General features: G+C 40.5%; 1 protein-coding gene across 5 annotated transcripts in view; it reads left to right on the top strand.

Moving 5' to 3' along the window:
- BCL11A (BAF chromatin remodeling complex subunit BCL11A) overlaps window positions 1-19,911 on the top strand; it is a 243,377-nt gene that overhangs the window by 220,048 nt on the left and 3,418 nt on the right. For 4 of the 5 annotated variants that reach the window (XM_042472190.1, XM_042472199.1, XM_042472226.1 and 1 more), the window contains exon 3: window positions 356-6,185. In XM_042472190.1, the coding sequence (XP_042328124.1) occupies window positions 356-2,361 (2,006 nt within the window). In that variant the 3' untranslated portion in view covers window positions 2,362-6,185. Of the gene's footprint in view, window positions 1-355; window positions 6,186-19,911 lie in introns of those variants that run through there. The other variant, XM_042472206.1, reaches the window with a different exon arrangement.

Here is a 19,911-nt window from a genome sequence, read left to right on the forward strand (position 1 = left end):
TATGCTACAACTTCTTTCGCTCTGTTAGTTGCAAAAATACTACAAGATCCCTTTGCATACTGATATTCCTGACTATAGCTCTGAATCACATTTTGGAATATAACTTCCATATTTTATTGTCATGCTGGCTAAGGCCAGCCAAGTGGAGCCATCATGGCCTTGAATCCCAGGTTCCAGGGATCAACAGCAGGAAAGGCTGCACTCTTCATTAGAGACTTCCCACTGTAGGAAGCAGCGTGTGGTACTAGATGATTTTACTGTCACATGCTGTAGGGCCCATCTTAATTTCTAATGCTTGTAAGGAAGCTAATTTGACAGTTGAAACAATGATGCTACCATTGTGTTGTCTTTGCAGGTAAAGATGAACCCAGCAGCTACACGTGTACGACATGTAAACAGCCATTCAACAGCGCCTGGTTTCTTTTGCAACATGCACAGAACACTCATGGATTAAGAATCTACTTAGAAAGTGAACACGGAAGTCCCCTGACACCACGGGTTGGTATCCCATCAGGACTAGGTGCAGAATGCCCTTCCCAGCCACCACTCCATGGGATTCATATTGCAGACAATAACCCTTTTAATCTGCTCAGAATACCCGGGTCAGTTGCGAGAGAAGCTTCAGGTCTTGGAGAAGGGCGCTTCCCTCCCACACCGCCTTTGTTTAGTCCCCCTCCAAGACATCACTTGGATCCCCATCGCATAGAGCGCCTGGGTGCTGAAGAAATGGCCCTTGCAACCCATCACCCCAGTGCCTTTGACAGGGTGCTGCGACTCAACCCCATGGCCATAGAGCCCCCAGCTATGGATTTTTCCAGGCGGCTTCGGGAGTTAGCTGGAAACACTTCTAGTCCGCCATTGTCACCGAACCGTCCCAGTCCTATGCAAAGGTTACTGCAACCATTCCAGCCAGGCAGCAAGCCACCATTTCTGGCAACTCCGCCTCTTCCTCCTCTTCAGTCTGCTCCTCCCCCTTCCCAGCCTCCCATCAAATCCAAGTCCTGTGAATTTTGTGGGAAAACCTTCAAGTTTCAGAGCAACTTAGTTGTCCACCGTCGGAGCCACACTGGAGAAAAACCGTACAAGTGCAGCCTTTGTGACCACGCGTGTACTCAAGCGAGCAAGCTAAAGCGCCACATGAAAACCCATATGCACAAGTCCTCCCCAATGACCGTCAAGTCGGATGACGGTCTCTCCACAGCCAGCTCCCCAGAGCCAGGAACCAGCGACCTTGTCGGCAGTGCGAGCAGCGCCCTCAAATCTGTTGTGGCCAAGTTCAAAAGTGAGAATGACTCCAATATGATTCCGGAAAATGGGGATGAAGAAGAGGAAGAAGAGGAGGAGGAGGAAGAAGAGGAAGAAGAAGAAGAGGAAGAAGATTTGACTGAAAACGAAAGGCCGGACTATGGATTTGGCATTAACCTAGAAGCAGCTCGTCACCATGAGAACAATTCCCGGTCCATCGAGGAGAATCGCGCAATGCCAGATGTCATGCAGGGAATGGTCCTGAGTTCCATGCAGCACTTCAGCGAGGCCTTCCATCAGGTACTCAGCGAGAAGCATAAACGAGGGCATTTGTCTGAACCTGAGGTGCATAGAGACACTTGCGATGAAGACTCAGTAGCCGGTGAATCTGATCGCATTGACGACGGTGCCATGAACGGCCGGGGCTGCTCCCCTGGTGAGTCTGCCTCCGGAGGTTTGTCCAAAAAGCTGCTCCTGGGTAGCCCCAGCTCCTTAAGCCCTTTCTCCAAACGCATCAAACTTGAGAAGGAGTTTGACCTCCCAGCGGCAGCTATGCCTAACACTGAAAATGTTTACTCCCAGTGGCTTGCTGGGTATGCTGCCTCTCGGCAGCTGAAAGATCCATTCCTCAGCTTCGGAGACTCCCGACAATCGCCTTTTGCTTCCTCCTCAGAACACTCCTCCGAAAACGGAAGTTTACGCTTCTCGACGCCTCCTGGGGAGATGGATGGAGGGATATCAGGCCGTAGCGGTACAGGAAGTGGAGGAAGCACCCCGCATATTAGTGGTCCAGGCCCTGGAAGGCCTAGCTCAAAAGAGGGCAGACGCAGCGACACTTGTGAGTACTGTGGGAAAGTCTTCAAGAACTGTAGTAACCTCACTGTCCACAGGAGGAGCCACACTGGGGAAAGGCCTTATAAATGTGAGCTGTGTAACTACGCCTGCGCCCAGAGTAGCAAACTCACCAGGCACATGAAAACGCATGGTCAGGTGGGGAAGGACGTTTACAAATGTGAAATTTGTAAGATGCCTTTTAGCGTGTACAGTACCCTGGAAAAACACATGAAAAAATGGCACAGTGACCGAGTCTTGAATAATGACATAAAAACTGAATAGCGGTATATTAACATGTCCCCTTCTCCTAATTTTCCCCAACCTGCTCCCCCCCCCCCCCCCCCCATATAGAGGTTTTCTAGTCCCTTGTGAGTAAAATATTGGAAGCTAAGGATGATGTTAAGAAAGTGCTTGTCACCAGCACACCTGTTTTCATTTTCCTTTTTTTAATCTTTATTTTGTTTTTTAATTTTTTCCCCTTTCTTTTTTCTGTTTTCACCATTTGAATGCATGATCTGTAATGGGGCAATACTACGCAAACTTTGAGCCTTTCTCTTGTGCAATAATTTACATGTTGTGTATGTTTATTAATTTTTTAAAAAAATTAGGCAGCATGTGTGGTATGGTTATGGCTGGGTTCTTTTTTTAAAAAAAGAAAAATTGTCCCCCAATTCGTTGCTGAGCGAACACACAAAAACATACTCACACTCATGCATGCATGCACACCTGCACGCACACACAAACAGAGAGTCCACCATGGCTGTTTCCAACAATTTTCCAGAGAGGGGGGATGATAGAGAAAAGAAAACAACCAAAACATTATTTTTTAAATAGTATCAGCCATGCTGCATACATTCCCTGGACACATATCATGCCCAGATTTGGTTTTGAAACATATAGAGGAAGATGTCCTTTGAATTAGCTCTCTATGGACAGATAGATAACACTGAAAAGGAAAGGGAAAAAAATCCATTGTGTTACCATGATCTCTGTCTTTAAAAAAGATTTGACATATCAGTTCTTTTTGTGGCTTCGGGGGGAGGGGAGGAAAAAATAGGCCTTTTATTGAACAATGAGGACATAAATGAGACTTAAATTTGTACTATCATTTGGTTTAAAGCAGAATTTTGAGTGCCTTGAATCTATTTAAGCCATGTTGGTGGCAACTCTACTTGTTCTAAACTTGTAGTTCAACTTCCGCCCTGGGCAATGGAAAGGAGTCCTTTAGGACCTAGCCAATAATTCTGTATTGTACTTCTCACAACAGTGGCTACCTAAAAACAAAAAGGAAATTAACCAAGAAAACCCAAGAAGTCCTAGTTAATCATCATTTCAAACTTTTCCCCCTGCCCTCTTTTTCTTCAGTCTGTAAAAATACAAAATAAGTCACATCGCTCGCATTGATTCTGTTCCAATTGAGAAAACTGAAAACAATCGCAACTCTCTTTCCCTTTTCCCCTATGAGTAAGTACCCTGTCCCTCCACCACCCCAGTTTCAAAATTATGATTATTATTTTGACAATTAAAAAAAGAATGTGAAATGTGCAGAAGGCCTTGAAGATAATTAAATACACTAGGAGGGGGGGATTCAATGTAATGAAGATTTTTCAAATATCTTTTAGTGATTCTGGCACAAAGAAAAATTAAAAATAGAAAGCTAAAAGAGAGAGAGAGAGAGAGAGAGAAAAGGAATTAGGATAATTAACTCCAGGTCCCATTGGTTGTCAAGTTGACAATCAAATTAGAAACGTACAACCTTGTGTATCATCTATTGATCTCTTTGTATAGAGAAAGACATATAAAACAAGCCCGGCAATAATGACGTACTGAGGTTTAACACAGTAGTGCAAAAATAATAATAATAATAATTAATATATATATATAATGATTTATTAGCACAATGTGGTACTGTTTGCCATTTAAAACTAAGAACAGGTTATAAGCTAATACTGGTATGATGATTAACTATGAGCTATTCAGATTTGCCTTGGAGTGTGACATTCTGGAAGAAGGAAAAAGAAGAGAGAGATGATTTTAGAAAGAGTAGCGGTGTATGTCTGTGCTCCCTAAAAGTTCTTCATTTTGTTTCATTTGATCATATGCTACATGCTATAGTTGTGTTGACATGGAAAAAGGATTCATTGTTTTTATGATTAAGCTAGCATCTGCCCCGCTGGATGTTCACATAGCACTTGACTCAGCCTGTCGTGTCTGTATCTTTTCCTTTTAATCAGAGGTACACAGGTTGAGTATAAAAAAAGAAAAGAAACTTTTTAAGACTGCTCAGATAGGACAATTTAAATGCACTGTACAATTTTCCCAGTTTACAGGTTCTTATACTTTTAAGGGAAAAATTGCAAGATTTAATGAGAAAAAAATTTTTTTGTTTAAAAAAAAAGTGAGCGCGATCTCATGCTGATGAGCATCTTAAAGAAACTCTTGCCAGCTTGCCGTTTGTACTTGACTAAGAATGACTGGGACGCAACATTACGGCGCTGTGAATGGGAACAGGTTCTGCGATTATATTAAAAATATAACGAATTATTGCTCTCGCTCTTACAGTGCAAGGATGTGGTTTTTTTTGTACAAATCTTTTTAAAATATAAATGTTATGATTTTTTCCCTTTTTTTAAAAAAAACAACAGCAACACTTCATTATGTTTAGGGGGAAAAATATGTATTTTAGGTTTCATTGTCTTGGTGGTGTACAAGACCTGTTCTTCATTGAAAACCAGTAGTTACAAATCTTATGCCTTGGATAGACACACAACTTTTCAGGTTGTAAAATAAATGCATCGGGGGAAAGGTTTTAAGGTATATAGTACTTAAATATAGGAAATGCACACGCCTGTTGGTTCCTATGCGAAGCAGAAGAAGAGGAAGAGGAGGAAGAAGAAGCAAACAAAAACGAAGATAAAATGCATTTATGGTCTCTTTTTTCTGTAATTTCTAGAATGGTATTTGAATTTAATGTTCACCTAGAGTAGGCACTATAGTATTTATAATGAAGCTTGTATTTTTAACTGTTGCTTGTTTCTCTTTAAAAAAGAAAAAAAAGGTCTCAATGTACCTTTTTTTGGTAGTGGAAAAACACACACAGACACACAAACAGGCTGCCACAGTATATTTTTTTAATTTGGCAGGATAATATAGTGCAAAATATTTGTATGTTTCAAAAAAATTTTTTTTTGGGACAAGAGTGTGACATTGTATGGATAAGAGGCCATATAATGGCTGCTTTTTTGTGGCGGGGTGGGATTGGGACAGAAATCAAAACAAAATCTGTTTGAATGTCGCACTGAACGAGCATCGCAGATGGTTGTACATATCAAAAGTTCTTTTGGGGTTTCTTTGTTTTCCTGCTGCCATATTGTATGCAGTAATAATGCAAGGTGATGTTGGTTTGTTCTGTAGTGTGATCTTTGGTCTTTCTTCTTCTTCTCTTTACCCCTTTACATTCCAGCATCTTTAAAAAAAAACTTCATATGCAGTAAAAGGAAAAAAATGAAAAAAAAAAATAGAATGAAAGGGAAAAAAATTAAAAGTTTTGCAGGTTTTTTTTTCCATTGCCAAAAAGAAAAGAAAAAAAACTAAAAATGGTGCTTTATATATTTAGATCGGGAAAGGATTTCATATGCAAAGCATATTAAAAAAGAGAGAACCCCGCTGGAGTCAATAACCTTTTTTGTATATGGCAATGCAAAATATTTTGTTATTCTCAGCCTTTTCTATTCCTGTAATGAAAGCTGTTTGTCGTAACTTGAAATTTTATCTTTTACTATGGAAGTCACTATTTATTATTGCTTATGCGCTCTGTTCAGAACAGAGGCGTCAGATTTGATCTTTGTTTGGGTTTTTTAATTTTTTTTATTTTTGTATTATTATTTAGATGACCAAAGGTCATTCGCAACCTGGCTCTTTATTGTATTTTTTTCCTAGTCTTTGTTAAGTTCTATTGGGAAAACCACTGTCTTTGTGTTTTTGTTTTTTTCGGAGGGGGTGTCTTTTTTTTTTAACTGGGCAGTTGTCTGCATTACCTGTTCATTCACCCATTTTGTCCCCTTAATTGAAAAAAATAAAAATAAAAAAATATTGCTTAAAGTACACACCATAAGCTTTGCGTGTCCTCATTTGACACACTCTGTAATTTCCCTCAGGGAGAAAAGCAGCTTTTAAGAAAAGGCCAATGGGTTTCTTACATGGGGGCATTTTGATGTACCTATTTAGTAGCCTAAAGACCCAGAAAGCTCCCTTTTTATATCACAATAAAACGCTTTGTCCCTGGGGGGAGAAAGTGTCTTTGGGCTTATATATCGAGAGCAAAGTTTTTTTTTTCAACTGAGGGAACCTTTATATTTTCCATCTGGATGTTTCTCCTTTCTCCCCACCTTTCTCCCCTCTGCCCAAGAATGCATTTAGTTAAAAGACTAAATGGTGAACTGATTGCCTACGACATCTTAAGTCATTCATATCTGTCTGTGAATGGGAATCTCACTTCACCCCACTTCCTGCTTTGCACCATTGCTTACAATCAAAACAAACTCTGATACGAAACGATATGCAACTTCTCCCCCAAGTGCGTGTGCGCATGTGTGTGTATGTGCCAACCATCACAACCCCCCCCCCCCCCCCCCCCCCCCCCCCCCCCCCCCCCCTAAGATAAAATAAAACCTAACATGATAACTGAATTGGAAATACTTGGTCTCTGCTATGTCACGTGGTGGTGTAGCAAGAGCAAAGACTGCTTATGGGAGGGCACGCATGCATACGGAGGCACATACTAATGTGTTCATCCCCTAGACAAGGCCCAGCGTGGCCCATCCGCTTGAGGGATCCTCTTGATTGTGTTTTTGTCTGGTTGGAGAGAAAACCGAGTCAGGAACCGCTGTTCTTTTTATATATTCTGTACAATGGATAGGTTTTATCAAAACATTGTGTATACATTGTCTTTAAATATTTGAACTCTGGTTCTGATTTTATATAATTATATCTATATATCTATGCATAAATATATAGATATATATATATATATTTTCCTCCTAAGAGGTCTGTACATGTTGTCAAGTTTTACAAATACTGCATGTTGCAGCATCTATTTGCTTTATTAAAAACACATACCTCTGTGATAAACTTGTCTCCTGCTCTTCCTAGTGTAACAGAACTGCGTATTTCTTGCTTTTTCGCTTGTAAGAAATTGCCACATTTCCGCCAATTCAGTTGCAATTTTTTGTCACCTTGTTTTGAATGATGCCGTTTTAAAGAGACAGTCCATATTTTAAGTAGTAAGGGTCCCTTCCTCATGCCCCCACTGGGGCTTTTGCATGGATTGGTTTCACACTGGTTATGTCCCCATGTGCAGAGAACGCTTAACATCAATACCACATCATAGTTCAGTTCTATCTTGCATGAACATCAGTGTGCCTTCAAGCTATATAAACAGCCCTGCAGGAACTCCCAGAACTACCTTAATGTGTGATTGTTCCTGTCCTTCACTAGCTTAGTCTTTTGTGATGTAGAGTCACTTGCTACTGGGTTTTTTTTGGGGGGGGGGTTGCTTTAGAGACAACAGGAGAGACCCATTGAAAACTAGAAAAATGGCAATTTTGCTTACCGAAAGGACAGTGGCTTGCAATAGGTAACACATAAAATAGAGGTGGGTTGCAAAGAGAGTAGTAGAAGTAAAATACTGCACTATATAGCTCTCTGTCCAGAAGTGCTGTGTCTTACATGTGTCTAAGTGTGCAACTTGTAACACATGAGCTTGGATCCAAAATCCTCTGGAATTTTGATGCAGACATGGAGCTTGACTTAGTTGTTGTTAACTCTTGGGAAGCTTCATGTGTATTTCCATTGTTAACATGGAGCTTCCCTAATTGTGGAGGAGTATGATGGAGCTCTTGCTTATGCGGAGTTCTATTTTTCCTTTCAAGAATATTGTCACTTAGAATCATAGAATCACAGAATTTCAGTTTCCTGCAGCATTTTGCATACTTTAAGTTTGATGAGTATAGCAAATATGGTAAGAGTACAGTAGTAAGAAGATTTGTCATACAAGTATACAGAGCTAATCAATCAAAACCTGGACATTAGTTCTCACTTCTGAGTTATATTTTTAAAATAACATCTTTCCTTCTTCCTGTGGAGGGATGCTTTTGACTTAAACATGCTGTTATTTAAGATTTCTTCACAGATTGACACAACTCTTCCAGTATCCCAGATTTTAACTGGAAAATGCCCCAAGGCAACCAAATGCCAAGAGGATAAATAAGAATCTATTCATGTGAATTTAAATGCAAGTCAGGACTTAAGATGCAAGTCACTCTTGGTATCCTTTTACTGTAGACCAAAGGGTTGAGAGTCCACATCAAGGTTTGTGTCTGCATCATATTTGGAAAAAGACTACAGCCCAGTGTTTATACCAGAACCATTGTACTTATACAATCACAGACAGTATTTAGAAGACCATATTTTTTTCAATTGCTCAGGAACTAGAAACAATCTCCTTGGCTAGTGTTAAGTACCAAGAAACAATTCTTATGCCATCTGGAGAGAAACAATTGTAGTTTATGTCTCTGTGCTATTGCTTCTGTTCTCTGATCTTCACCAGGGTTCTGTCTGCATGGGCCAAAAGTCTCCTTAACCCTGGCTCCATCCTGTTTGGATGCCGCACATCGCAAATCCTGGTTTTGGTGCAAGTGGTCCAGATGATGTCCAGCACATTCTGCACCAGAACCAGGCTATAATCCCTTTTAACAACATTTTTAAAAATAGCCTGTTACTCTGGATCTTCTAGGATGATCAAGAGCCCTCTATTTCCATGCTTGCTGTCTGTATGGGCACCTCATTGAGACACTCACCATGTCTGTCATGGGTCATTCTCTTTGAAGCCAGAACAAAGTGCCCAGCCGTGTGATTGATGTGAATACTGAACATGACAGGTGGCTCAGCAGGATGCCCATGTAGACAGCTGCTGAGCTGCAGGAACAGAGGTCCAGATAATGGAGCCAGGCTGTCCTCAGAGTAATGGTTCTAATCTCTGACCATACTGGTTGAAGGATTTTTAGATCTGAAATATAAAAAAGTAACTTTTCCAAACTCTGGCTTTGGCTCACAGACTGAGTACAATAGACACATGCATAATGTATTCATAATGTATGTGACTATGGCCTGAGACCGGCTGCCGAGAAATGGCGGCCTGCCGACGCCCATTTTTGCTCTGCAGGGACAGCGCAGCCCCCAAATGGTATTTCTGGGTTCTTGGTGTGGCACCGCAGTGACCTCACAAGTGCGCCACTGGTGCACTCGTGACGTAAGCGACGCATGGTGCCGTGTGTATGCTACGCATTGCTTATGTCACAATGGCGGCGCCCATGTACATGGGACACCACCATTGTAACACTACCAGTATGTACTAGGGTTAGGGACCATGCGGTTGCTGCGCAGTCCCTAACCCTAGTATCAGCCCTGGTATGCCGCTTATTGGGCTGGACCATGAGTGCTTCTCCTCTTCTCTAAAGTCTTAGACTGGGGCCTCTCCCAGCTTTGCTGTTTGAGTCCCTTGAACTCAATTAAACCATAGATTTTGTACATGTAGAGAAGATGCTGCAGCACTGTGCCATTTCCATACGACTGTGGGGATATTGGAGGCCCCTCTCTGTTCAAACCCTTCCCCATATAGGAACCCAAATCCCAGGAACCATCCCCTGACAGCAAAAATGTCTTTTGGGGCATCCCTATGCCCCAATTTCATTAGCGTTTACACTCATTTTAACACTCATGCAGTGTGTTGATGATGGTGAGAATTCACTGGTAATCCAGTTTAGCAGGGAAAGAAATGGGCTGGAGAAGCATTTAAGGTGTGAAAAACACATATAAGACCCTTGTTTCCTGGGGATGCTGCTACAGGGCACAAAATGAATGTGTTGCTTCCCAAGTAAGAATTCTACCCCAAAATGAAATTTGCATTCAGTCCCCAGATTTCTAGCATTGCGGAGAATGAGACATTGAAAATTTTTCACGTCTAGAACTAGAACGCTGATATTTGCTGTTTGCGTTCTCTTGATCATGTTGCCTGCCACATTTCTTGGGTGCCTGAACTATTTCTAAATGCTCAACTAAAGTTTTACATTATTGCAATGCTAGATTTGGGGGAACTGAAGGAAAATATCATGGATTGGGCAAAATTCTTATCAGGACAATGGCCTCATTTTGTCCCCCCAAAGCTGTACCCCTGGTACTGCCATGCCTTTCTTTCCCAAGATTATACCAATCTCCAGTTCCATCATTACAGTGCTTTCTTGGATTGTCTTCGGGCAATTCCCGTAAGTTCTTTTTCCTCCAGAAAAGAAAGGAAAAGGAAAGGCACACATCAAGAATAAGACATTGATATGTTCAGCTGATATGGAACAATCCATGTACTGTTTGCAGCTCTTGGCAAAATGGATATTCTCCCATGCAAATGTGTTTACCTCACTTATGGATTCTGGATCAGACTTGATCCTTTCTGAGACTCACCTTTTAGCCATTTGTTCTCACTCAGTGAGACAAATAGGACAAACTGCTGCTTTCCACCCAAAATTCAGTAGTGTACAATTCAAAGTAACATACAAAATTCATTAAAAATTACTTCTTGGTTTTCTGCTGCCCAGTTATCTTCCATATAATTTCTGGGGGTTTCCCCCCCAAAAAAAACAACAAAAAAACCCAACAACAACCCATCTTCCTCTTTATTCCATTATAGTCTTCAGTTCTAATTAATTTTATGTCCTGATTTCTATATTCCTTGTCTGATCTTTATAGAGGATGAACCAACATTATCCCAGTTTATGCACTTTTCTCTCCCACCCATTTTTTATGTCTGCAACAATTTTTGATTTGGTACTCTGGTGGCTGAATGTTTGAGATAGAGCCTAGCCACTATTGCCCATAGAGTGGTTAACCAAAACTAATATTTGCAGTGGACTTATTAGAAAGTCGTGGATAGGTTATCTGAGTTTCATCTTCAAAATATACATCTCACCGAAAAGATGTGAAAACGAACAAGTGGGTTCAGATGTCATCAGGAACAAGTTCCATCAACTCCTTGCCAGTCCTTCTAAAAGTTATCCATCAGCTCTTCTTGAACTCCTCCAAGGTTTCAGAGAAGTTTCTCTGGATGCTTTCCAGAAGATGTCCTTCTAATTGTTTGGCCTGAAATTTGTCAGGGACAATGAATCCTTATAGCCACTGCTTTATTTCCTCATTAAGTTTGTGTGACTGTGTCCTCCTTGACTTTTCTAGATCGCCAACATTTCCTTACTTCATCCTTTCATCAAAGAAAGAACAAGTTCAACTTTGTCTTTCCTACAAAGGTAACCACCCTTCCAAGTGCCCAAGAGGTAAACCACTCCAGATGGATTCTCCTGCTCTCTTCATAGCATGGTAATTCCCTTGAATGCTCCTTTTTTGCATTTCAATCTTTACCTTAACATTCTTATAAGGACAACACATGTTTTTGTTTATATCTCAGTTTGCAGAACAGTCTTGCTAATGTATCTTCCCAAGGGGTCTTGCCACTGACTCAGACCCCAAACAAAACGAATCTCCTTCCATCTAACTTTTCTCCTAGGTCAGCATTCCTTAACCTTGTACCCTCCCCAGTGAGTATGACTATAACTTTCATCATTCAAAGCCAGCATGGCTAAAGCTGGTGATGATAGTAAGCAGTTGGAGGATTCCAGATCAGGATGCAGTGAATATTCAGTTATTTATTTATGGATCTGCTATTTCAAACTTTAAAGGAGTTGAAAACTTTGAAGAATACGGGTCATCACTTGTAATAGCTCCTTTAAAATCTGGAATAAGACCCAAAGTGGATTCTCCATACCCCTGACATAAAAACCTTCAACTTGAGTCCCACTATAGGAAGGTTGACCTAACCATCTTTATTGGCCTCCTTTCCTTTGCTCTTGTAACTTCCATGCTGATTGTGTAATCAAAGCATCTTCTTGCCTTCTTGAACCCTTTCATACTTCGCCTTTTCCTCCATCCGCTGCTGAATCCCCTACTTTTACCTAAATTGCTGTATTTCCTACCATGAGCCATTGTGGTGAAGTGGTTTGAATGTTGGATTACAACTCTGGAGACCAGGTTTCAGTTCCCTGCATGGCCATGAAACCCACTAGGTGACCATATGCATAAGCTTCAGGGGAAGTCATTGGCAAACCTATTCTGAACAAATCTTGCCAAGAAAACCCCATGATAGATTTGCCTTAGGGTTGCCATAAGTCAGAAACAACTTGAAGGCACACAACAGCAGCAGCAAACAAATCCCCTTCCATCACACTGCCACTGATACAGTGTTAGCTCTGCTGTGCGATTAAACCAAGTTACATCTCCAACCTCATGTGAAAGCATCAAGGATGTAGAAGACCCATCGGCCTAAATTCAGTTGCCAGCCTTCGACTTAAGAGAATCGTCATGGAATAAATTTCTGGAACAGTCAACACATATAAAAAACCTCGTGTATCCAGTGCGTCTATTCTAGTTGAGAGTACAGTACGAACTAACCTTTGGTCCTAGTCTTTAACTCTGCAATTTTTTTCCCCATTGCAGATTTTTATTTGCATAGATGCAACATACAAAAGCTCCAGATACATGAAACATTCCACCTGTACCTGATACAAAAGGCCTAAATTTCTGTAGGTGGAACCTGGATTCAGACTGAATCAAGCTCTGTTAGATTGTTAAAATACACAATTCTGTCTGGTGTTTATTTTTACTTTTACAAGCTGATGCCCTTATGGCTGTTCTTGGGATCATGTCTGAAGGTTTTTTTTTAAAAACTTCACCATGTGCTGAATAATCATCACATAACCCTCAAAGCCCTATGTTCTCTACACTGAGATATTATAGCCCAGATGGCCTATTATACACACCATTCCTGTAGTGCAACTGCAACTACCATCATCTCCTGCCCCCCCCTTTTTTATTTTTTTTTATTTTTTTATTTTTATTTTTATTTTTTATTTTTTTTGGTTTACTTTGGGGACTTTTTTTTAAAAAATGCACCTCTGACTTTTAAGTTGCTAGGGAAGTTCTCAGGACATCAACCCTTTAGTCCTGAAGACTTAGGCTGCATCTGCACTACAGACACTGTTTTAGCTGCCACTGCTCAGTGCTATGAAATTCTGGGATTTTGTAAGATATTTAGCCTTCAGTTTTGTGAGCTATTTAGCCTTCTGTGTCAGAGAGCTCTAATATTACAACCAGCAACCAGGATTCCATAGCACTGAGCCATGGCAGTTAAAGTAAAGTCAAGCTGGATTATTTCTGCAGTGCAGATGCAGCCTGAATGGCATTTTGGCAGTTGGTGCAGGACACCCTCGAAAACGGTAAAGATATGAAAGGGAGAAACAAGGAGAAGGTATTGAATTCAACTCTTTTTGTGGGTAGACCTTCTACTAGGGAAGAGCATGGCCAAAGGATTAGAAAGATTTATGCAGAAAGCCTAGACCAGGGGTAGGCAACCTGCGGCCCGCGGGCCAGATGCGGCCCGGCGAGGCCTTGGGACTGGCCCCAGCCCGGTCCTGCCGCCGATTGCCGCCAGGGCCTTTGGGGGGCAATTATCTATAGAAGCCTCAGAAACATGCATTTATATTAAAAATTTTTAAAAAATCAGCAAATTTTTTCGCGTGTCCTCCATTTTTTAAAAAAAGTGTCTTCCATTTGAAAATTTTGTCCTACATTTGTCCTGGTTTATTTATATATTTAATTTTTTTAAAAAAAATATTATTTAATTATTTATTTTTTGGCTTCAGCCCCCCAGTTGTCTGAGGGACAGCAACCCGGCCCCCGGCTCAGAAAGATTGCCTACCCCTGGCCTAGACAATAACTAGACACCACCTCCATATTCTTTCATGCATGGAAAATCACTCAACAACATTCAACAAACAAAGCTGCTCTGTGACTCATTGACCAGTTTACTTTTTTAGCCTTTTGACATAAGCTTTCAAAAGTCTCTAGACCACCGACATTTTTTCTAGATCTCTTTTTTGGAGATTTATGTGGATATTATTAATTTTGTGGTCTACGGAGAGCCTGAAAGGAGAAGAGGAGGAGGAGAGGAATAAACAAAATAAATGATGCTTTAATTTTACAAAGTTTACTGGCCTCGTCACCTGAAAACTATTCTTATTCTTGCCACAGGAGACTTTAGTACTTATTTAGTATTCTGTTATGAAAAAGTTTTTTAATTTGTGAGGTTTCCTTTATATGGACCTTGATTTTAAAGTCCCTGTGCCAAACCTTTATGGCTTTAGAGAAAATGGGGGGGGGGGGGGGATCCTAAAATTGTTTCTTGGACATACCAAAGCAGCAGCCATAAATAGTGTGGCCCATTAGATAATGAGTGAGGCTTTGAATGGCTCTATGTCCAAATTCTGGTTCTTTCTTTGTAGCTGGACTATTAAAAATTACTCACCTTGTTTTGAGACTTGGTGGTAATTTCTTTGGATTTTCTTTGGTGGTTGGCTAAGTTCCATATCTTTGCACAATGAACAAGCTGAAGACCACCGGCAAATTTCAGTGACAGAATTTTACAGTTGGCCCTCCATGTCCATGGATTCTTTAGCCACAGATTCAAGTATCCGTGCCTTGATATATATATATATATATATATATATATATATATATATATATATATATATATATATTCTATAAAGCAAACCTTGATTTTGCCATTTCATATAAGGGACACCATTTTACTAGCCACTGTATTTAATGAGACCTGAACAAGCATGGATTTTGGTATCCATGGGGAGTCCTTGAACCAAACACATTGAGTACCAAGGGCCCAATGTATCTGAATGTGAATCTGGTTTGCAAGGTGTAGTCAATTCATGCACCTACCAGTATTTTGGATGTGATGCAGGATGGATGCCTGTTCTCCTCAGTCCACCAAAGAGAACAAGTTGGGATCAGCCAGTTATTCATTAGCATTCTCCTCCGCCTTCTTCCACTGCTGCTGCTGCTGCTGCTGCTGCTGCTGCTTTGTCTTCTCCTTTTCCTTCTCCTTTTTCACAAAGGCCCATCTTGAGAAATTTACTCACTTTAGGAAGGAGAAGAACCTGTGGGTTGAACTCAACATCTCCATGTGGGCCTTTTGGTGAAACAGTCACCTTAGATTTTATGTTCATGTGGAGGAAGTGTTCCATTTTCTGAAGATCATAGCAAGCTAAGTAGGGGAACTGGTTTACAAATTTCAGTTTTGAAACTCAAATAGTCACACTGGTCAAACTATCATCTAGATTGTGTGGTCCTTGTGGCAGTGATGCCTTCCATGCTGATAGGCTGAGCTATTATTTTTGTCTGTAAGCATTCAACATTCATATAGTGTTGCATGGCACTCTGTTGCAGATGTTTTATGGAAGTTGCCTGTGCTGCTATAGAGATTTCACATTTATTTACTTCTCTCTCTTTCTCTGGTTACTGCCAGACTGCAGAATGGATGCAGTTTAACTGTCACGGCTCCATCCTATGAAATCCTGGGATTTATAGTTTGTTGTGGCACCAGAGCTCTCAGAGCGAAGGCTCACGAAAACTCACAAAACTACAAATCACAGAAGTCCACAGGATGGTGCCGTGGCAGTTAAAGTGGTATCAAACTGTATTCATTCTGCAGTACAGTACAGATATAGCCTTTCTCTTTCAATCTCTCTCTCTTTTAAAACAAACAGACTAATCAGGCTATGAATTTTTTTAAAGTATTAATTCCTTGAATACACCTACATCACGTGTGATAATATAAATATGTCAAGCCAAACATGTCTGTCTTCATCTCTATGGGTAATTAGTGTATGAATGTACAAAATATAATTTTAAGATGTCATGTCTTCAGGATAAGGGAATGGTCATCTTGTTTTTCATTTTGGGGAACCAGCTAGAATCGCTGGGCATGAAGACAGTTCCCTGAAATACTAGAAATCCAATTAAAAGATCCCAAATTCTCTCTCAAAATTACGATGGCCAACAATGTTGACAGCATTTGCACAGACAATTACACTACTGGTCAAGATGCCTTTGGCAATTGCTTTTGTTCCTACTGTATTGGAGAGCAGAGGTTGAGAGGGTAAATTTTGCTGAAGGCGACAGTGCATTCCTTCTGTCAGGATTAGAACCCAGGTCCTCATGGGACCTCAATTTGGTTTTCATGGGTTTCCCACTTATCTCCCAACTATCTGTCTCCACACATCCCTTAGCTAGTTTCTCCCACTTCAATCAAGAAACACTGGAACCTCTCTGACATCTCCTCCTCTTCTATCAACGCTCAGAGTGGATCCATACTATACAGTTATTAGCAGTTTAATCCCATTTCAACTGCCATGGGCCCTGGGATTTGTAATTCAATGACATTTTTAGGATTCTTTTCTAAAAAGCTCTAGTCCACCTCCCTGAATTAGAGCTCTCTGGCAGAGATCCCAAGGCCTTTATTGAACTACAAATCTCAGGATTCTGCTATAACTGCAGTGTAGACATACTCCCAATGTTCAGTAGAAGCAGAGATCTTGGCAAGACTTTTCCCATAGGAAAAGATGTGTTCAGTCCCAGAAAAACAAGCAAGCCTCAGACCCTCCCCTGTCATAGCTATTCCCTTACACAGGAATAGCTACATGGTTTAAGTGGAGATGTAGGCAGAGCCTCTATCACAAATGATACCACAATAGGATTAAAGTTCCCTCTGTTCATTACATAGTGCTGGGCCCCAAAATCACTTCAGTGACCTTTCCTGCCAATGTTGGAGGGCATTACTTGTACTTTTCATTTTGTTCTGCTTTGCTTTATTTAAGCCATCCATAACCATTGCCTAGGTTGTTAGCTCCTTGGGTTTGAGAGGGAAAGGTTATCCTAGGAATGGAAGGAATATTTGAAAAATAGTTGATTGACAAACGTATTTTTTAAATATTGAGAAACTGTGATGAGAAGAACTGGGACTTGTGGTTGTTTTTGCATGGAAATCAGCCTTTTCTGCATGGGGAACAGCCTTTTCCGTGTGGAAAATAATATTTCAATGCAGAAATATTAATTTCTGCACAGAAATTTCTGTTTTCTATCCAGAAACAGATGTGTTTTCTATGCAAATCAACCATGGCGATTTATTTTTTACAGAATCCCCAATTGCAGCAATTTCTGTGCAAAAAAATCCTTTTCTCCATGGTAAATAATATTTCTATGCAAAAATATTAATTCCTGCACAGAAAACTTTGTGGATTTTTTTTTGTTTTGTTCAGAAAGAGCTATTTTCTATCCAAACCATGTGCAAATTTTACACAGAATAAATCCTCAATTACACCATTTTCTGCACAGGTCTTGATATTTCTGCACTGGAATATTATGTTCCTTGCATAAAGATCTGTTTTCTGTGCAGAAAATGCTAATTTATATGCAAAACAACAATGTGGGATTTTTCACAGAATAAATCCTGAATTGCAAATAGACTTCAAAAACTTTGAAGACTTGCAGTAGGAAGAAAATTGCTGAAAATATTTGTTGCTCTCTTTGAAAGAAAAAAAAAACTTAGTGAAGAATTACATCCCTAGGTTATCCAGAATTTGGGTAAGATAAAGCCTCCCAGTATCAATGTGGCAATTCTGGCAAAAGGATTCTGGAAGCTACATAGTAAAGCTTATAGGGGCAAGGATGCCTTTTCATGGCATGATCTGAATTCCTATTTGGGAAGGATCTCAGGGCTTGCATTGGAGCAGTTGGTGGAGCTAGATGTACCACTTGTTCATTCCAATTAAAGCAAAATATAAAATTGTTAGTCTCAACCAGAACAGAATGCAAAGCACAGCCCAGTTCAGAAATTTTAAATACAGCTTAGTTCTGTGCAGTTTTACTCAGAAGTAAGTCCCAAAGCATTAACTCCTTGGGCCGCAAACCAGAGCTCAGATGTTACACACAAGATCACTGTCAAGAGTCGGTTAGTGCACATTGATCCATACCTGTTTCATCATCCATTTGCGCAACCAATATAATTTAGGAGGTGAGATGGCCAGTAAACCAAAATGTTGGCTACTGTAGAAATTATCCCATGGTTGAAAGGAAAATACATGTGACCTTCAGCAGTATGGAGGCTTACCTTACATTTTAGGAAAGGAGCACAAGAGTGATGACAAAGTTACATTAAGATATCTGGATTCTTTACAAGAGTCCATCTTTGATCTATGGCATTGTACAGTACCTTTGTTCCCTGAATGGAAGTAAGCCTTTGCTTATAGACTTCCTTAGAGTAGTGCTTAAGTAACTAGAAAACTGGGAGCAGGGAAGAGGCTAGTAAACAAAAACTGAGTGAGATGTACGTAGAAGGATAATACATTTTTTTCAGAGAAGAATGGATTGTGACCTGAACACCAAACCAAAACAATAATATGACCTGGGACATTTCTCTAGCAGTATGATAAATGATTGATGTTAGGGAAACACCAAGGTCTATGAGCAATTTGTTAGATTTCTGGAGTGCTTTTCTGATGTTGGGCCACAATGCATATTTTAGCACGGCAGACATTCTGTACAGAGCTGACCTTCTGTACAAGTCTTGAGAGAAATTTTTTGGATACTTATTTCTGGTAAGAGATTGAGATTGAGAGGGGAAAAGAGAGAGACTGTGCACAAGAGATGTGGGTCAAGTGGGTAAGATAGGTAATGAAAACATAGTTCCTGGAAATGTTTCAAAGAACCTGAAGATGGGAAAGCCCATTCATATGAAACTCTGGTAGGCCTTCTGCAGCTTCTAAATGGATGAAGATCCCTGAATGATAGAGGAGAAGCTTCTGTTGTAGGGCTAATTTCCACTGAGGTGTCTGTGTTCAGCTATCCCATTTTGGGCTGCAGCAAAACAGAATGCTGCTCCATATTCCTTCCAAATAGAAAGAAGTATAGCCTGAGCCTTGACTCTGACATACTAGTTTTGCATAAGCTCAAATCTTCCATTGTGTATGGAGGAGTATTATATGATGAACTGTCTGCTGAGAACTAGACAGAGTTTGGCAAAGTTAAATGTTTGCACTACAATTCCCAGGACTTTCTGTAGGCATAGCTGGCTGCAGGAGTCTGGGAGTTTTAGTCCAGTATGGAACTAGATGACAAAAGTGACACATTACAAATGGCATATTAGAACCATCTTGATGTTCAGAAAAAAAAAACTCATTTGTTGTCTGATAAACAGATTGTGAAGGTTTCAATGAATTTGATCTGGGCTTCCTACGTTCCACACCATTGAAAGCAGAGTTGACTCTTGTCACTTACTTCCGAATGTGAAAACGGTATGATGTTGTAATTAAGGACTGGCCCATGCTGGGTTTCATAATGGGTAGGCCATGTATCTGTTTTCCCACATGTCTCTTGTACAGTTCATCATTTCTTCCTGCTGTGGAGAACATCCATTAGTTCCATGATGTAGCCAAGTGCTGCACAAAGTTATGCCCATCTCAATGCAATGAGTTTGGTCTCTGGTTTTGGGGACAAAAGAACCATGCCTTGTCACAGAAGAGAAGACCAAGGCAATACAATGGACAAAAGAACTTCTTCAAGTCATAAAAGACATCGCATATGGACTCCATTCTTCATTCTGGACTTCCACTCTCTCATCTTCTAACAGCATCAGCAAGTCTGAAGGGCTCAAGATGTTTGCCCAAATTTTGTGTCACAGGAATTCCTCGTGGGATCAGAAGTCAATGTTACTTCTCAACAAAGACCTTACATTGACTTGATGACTTTGTTTTCATGAGTACATTGTGTGTTGGGCTAGCATCAAAGGCCCTGATCCAGCAAGGGAGAACCACATGTGGATGCAGC

The sequence above is a fragment of the Sceloporus undulatus genome, chromosome 1, assembly GCF_019175285.1.
Source record: "Sceloporus undulatus isolate JIND9_A2432 ecotype Alabama chromosome 1, SceUnd_v1.1, whole genome shotgun sequence".
In the NCBI taxonomy this organism is placed as follows: domain Eukaryota; kingdom Metazoa; phylum Chordata; class Lepidosauria; order Squamata; family Phrynosomatidae; genus Sceloporus; species Sceloporus undulatus.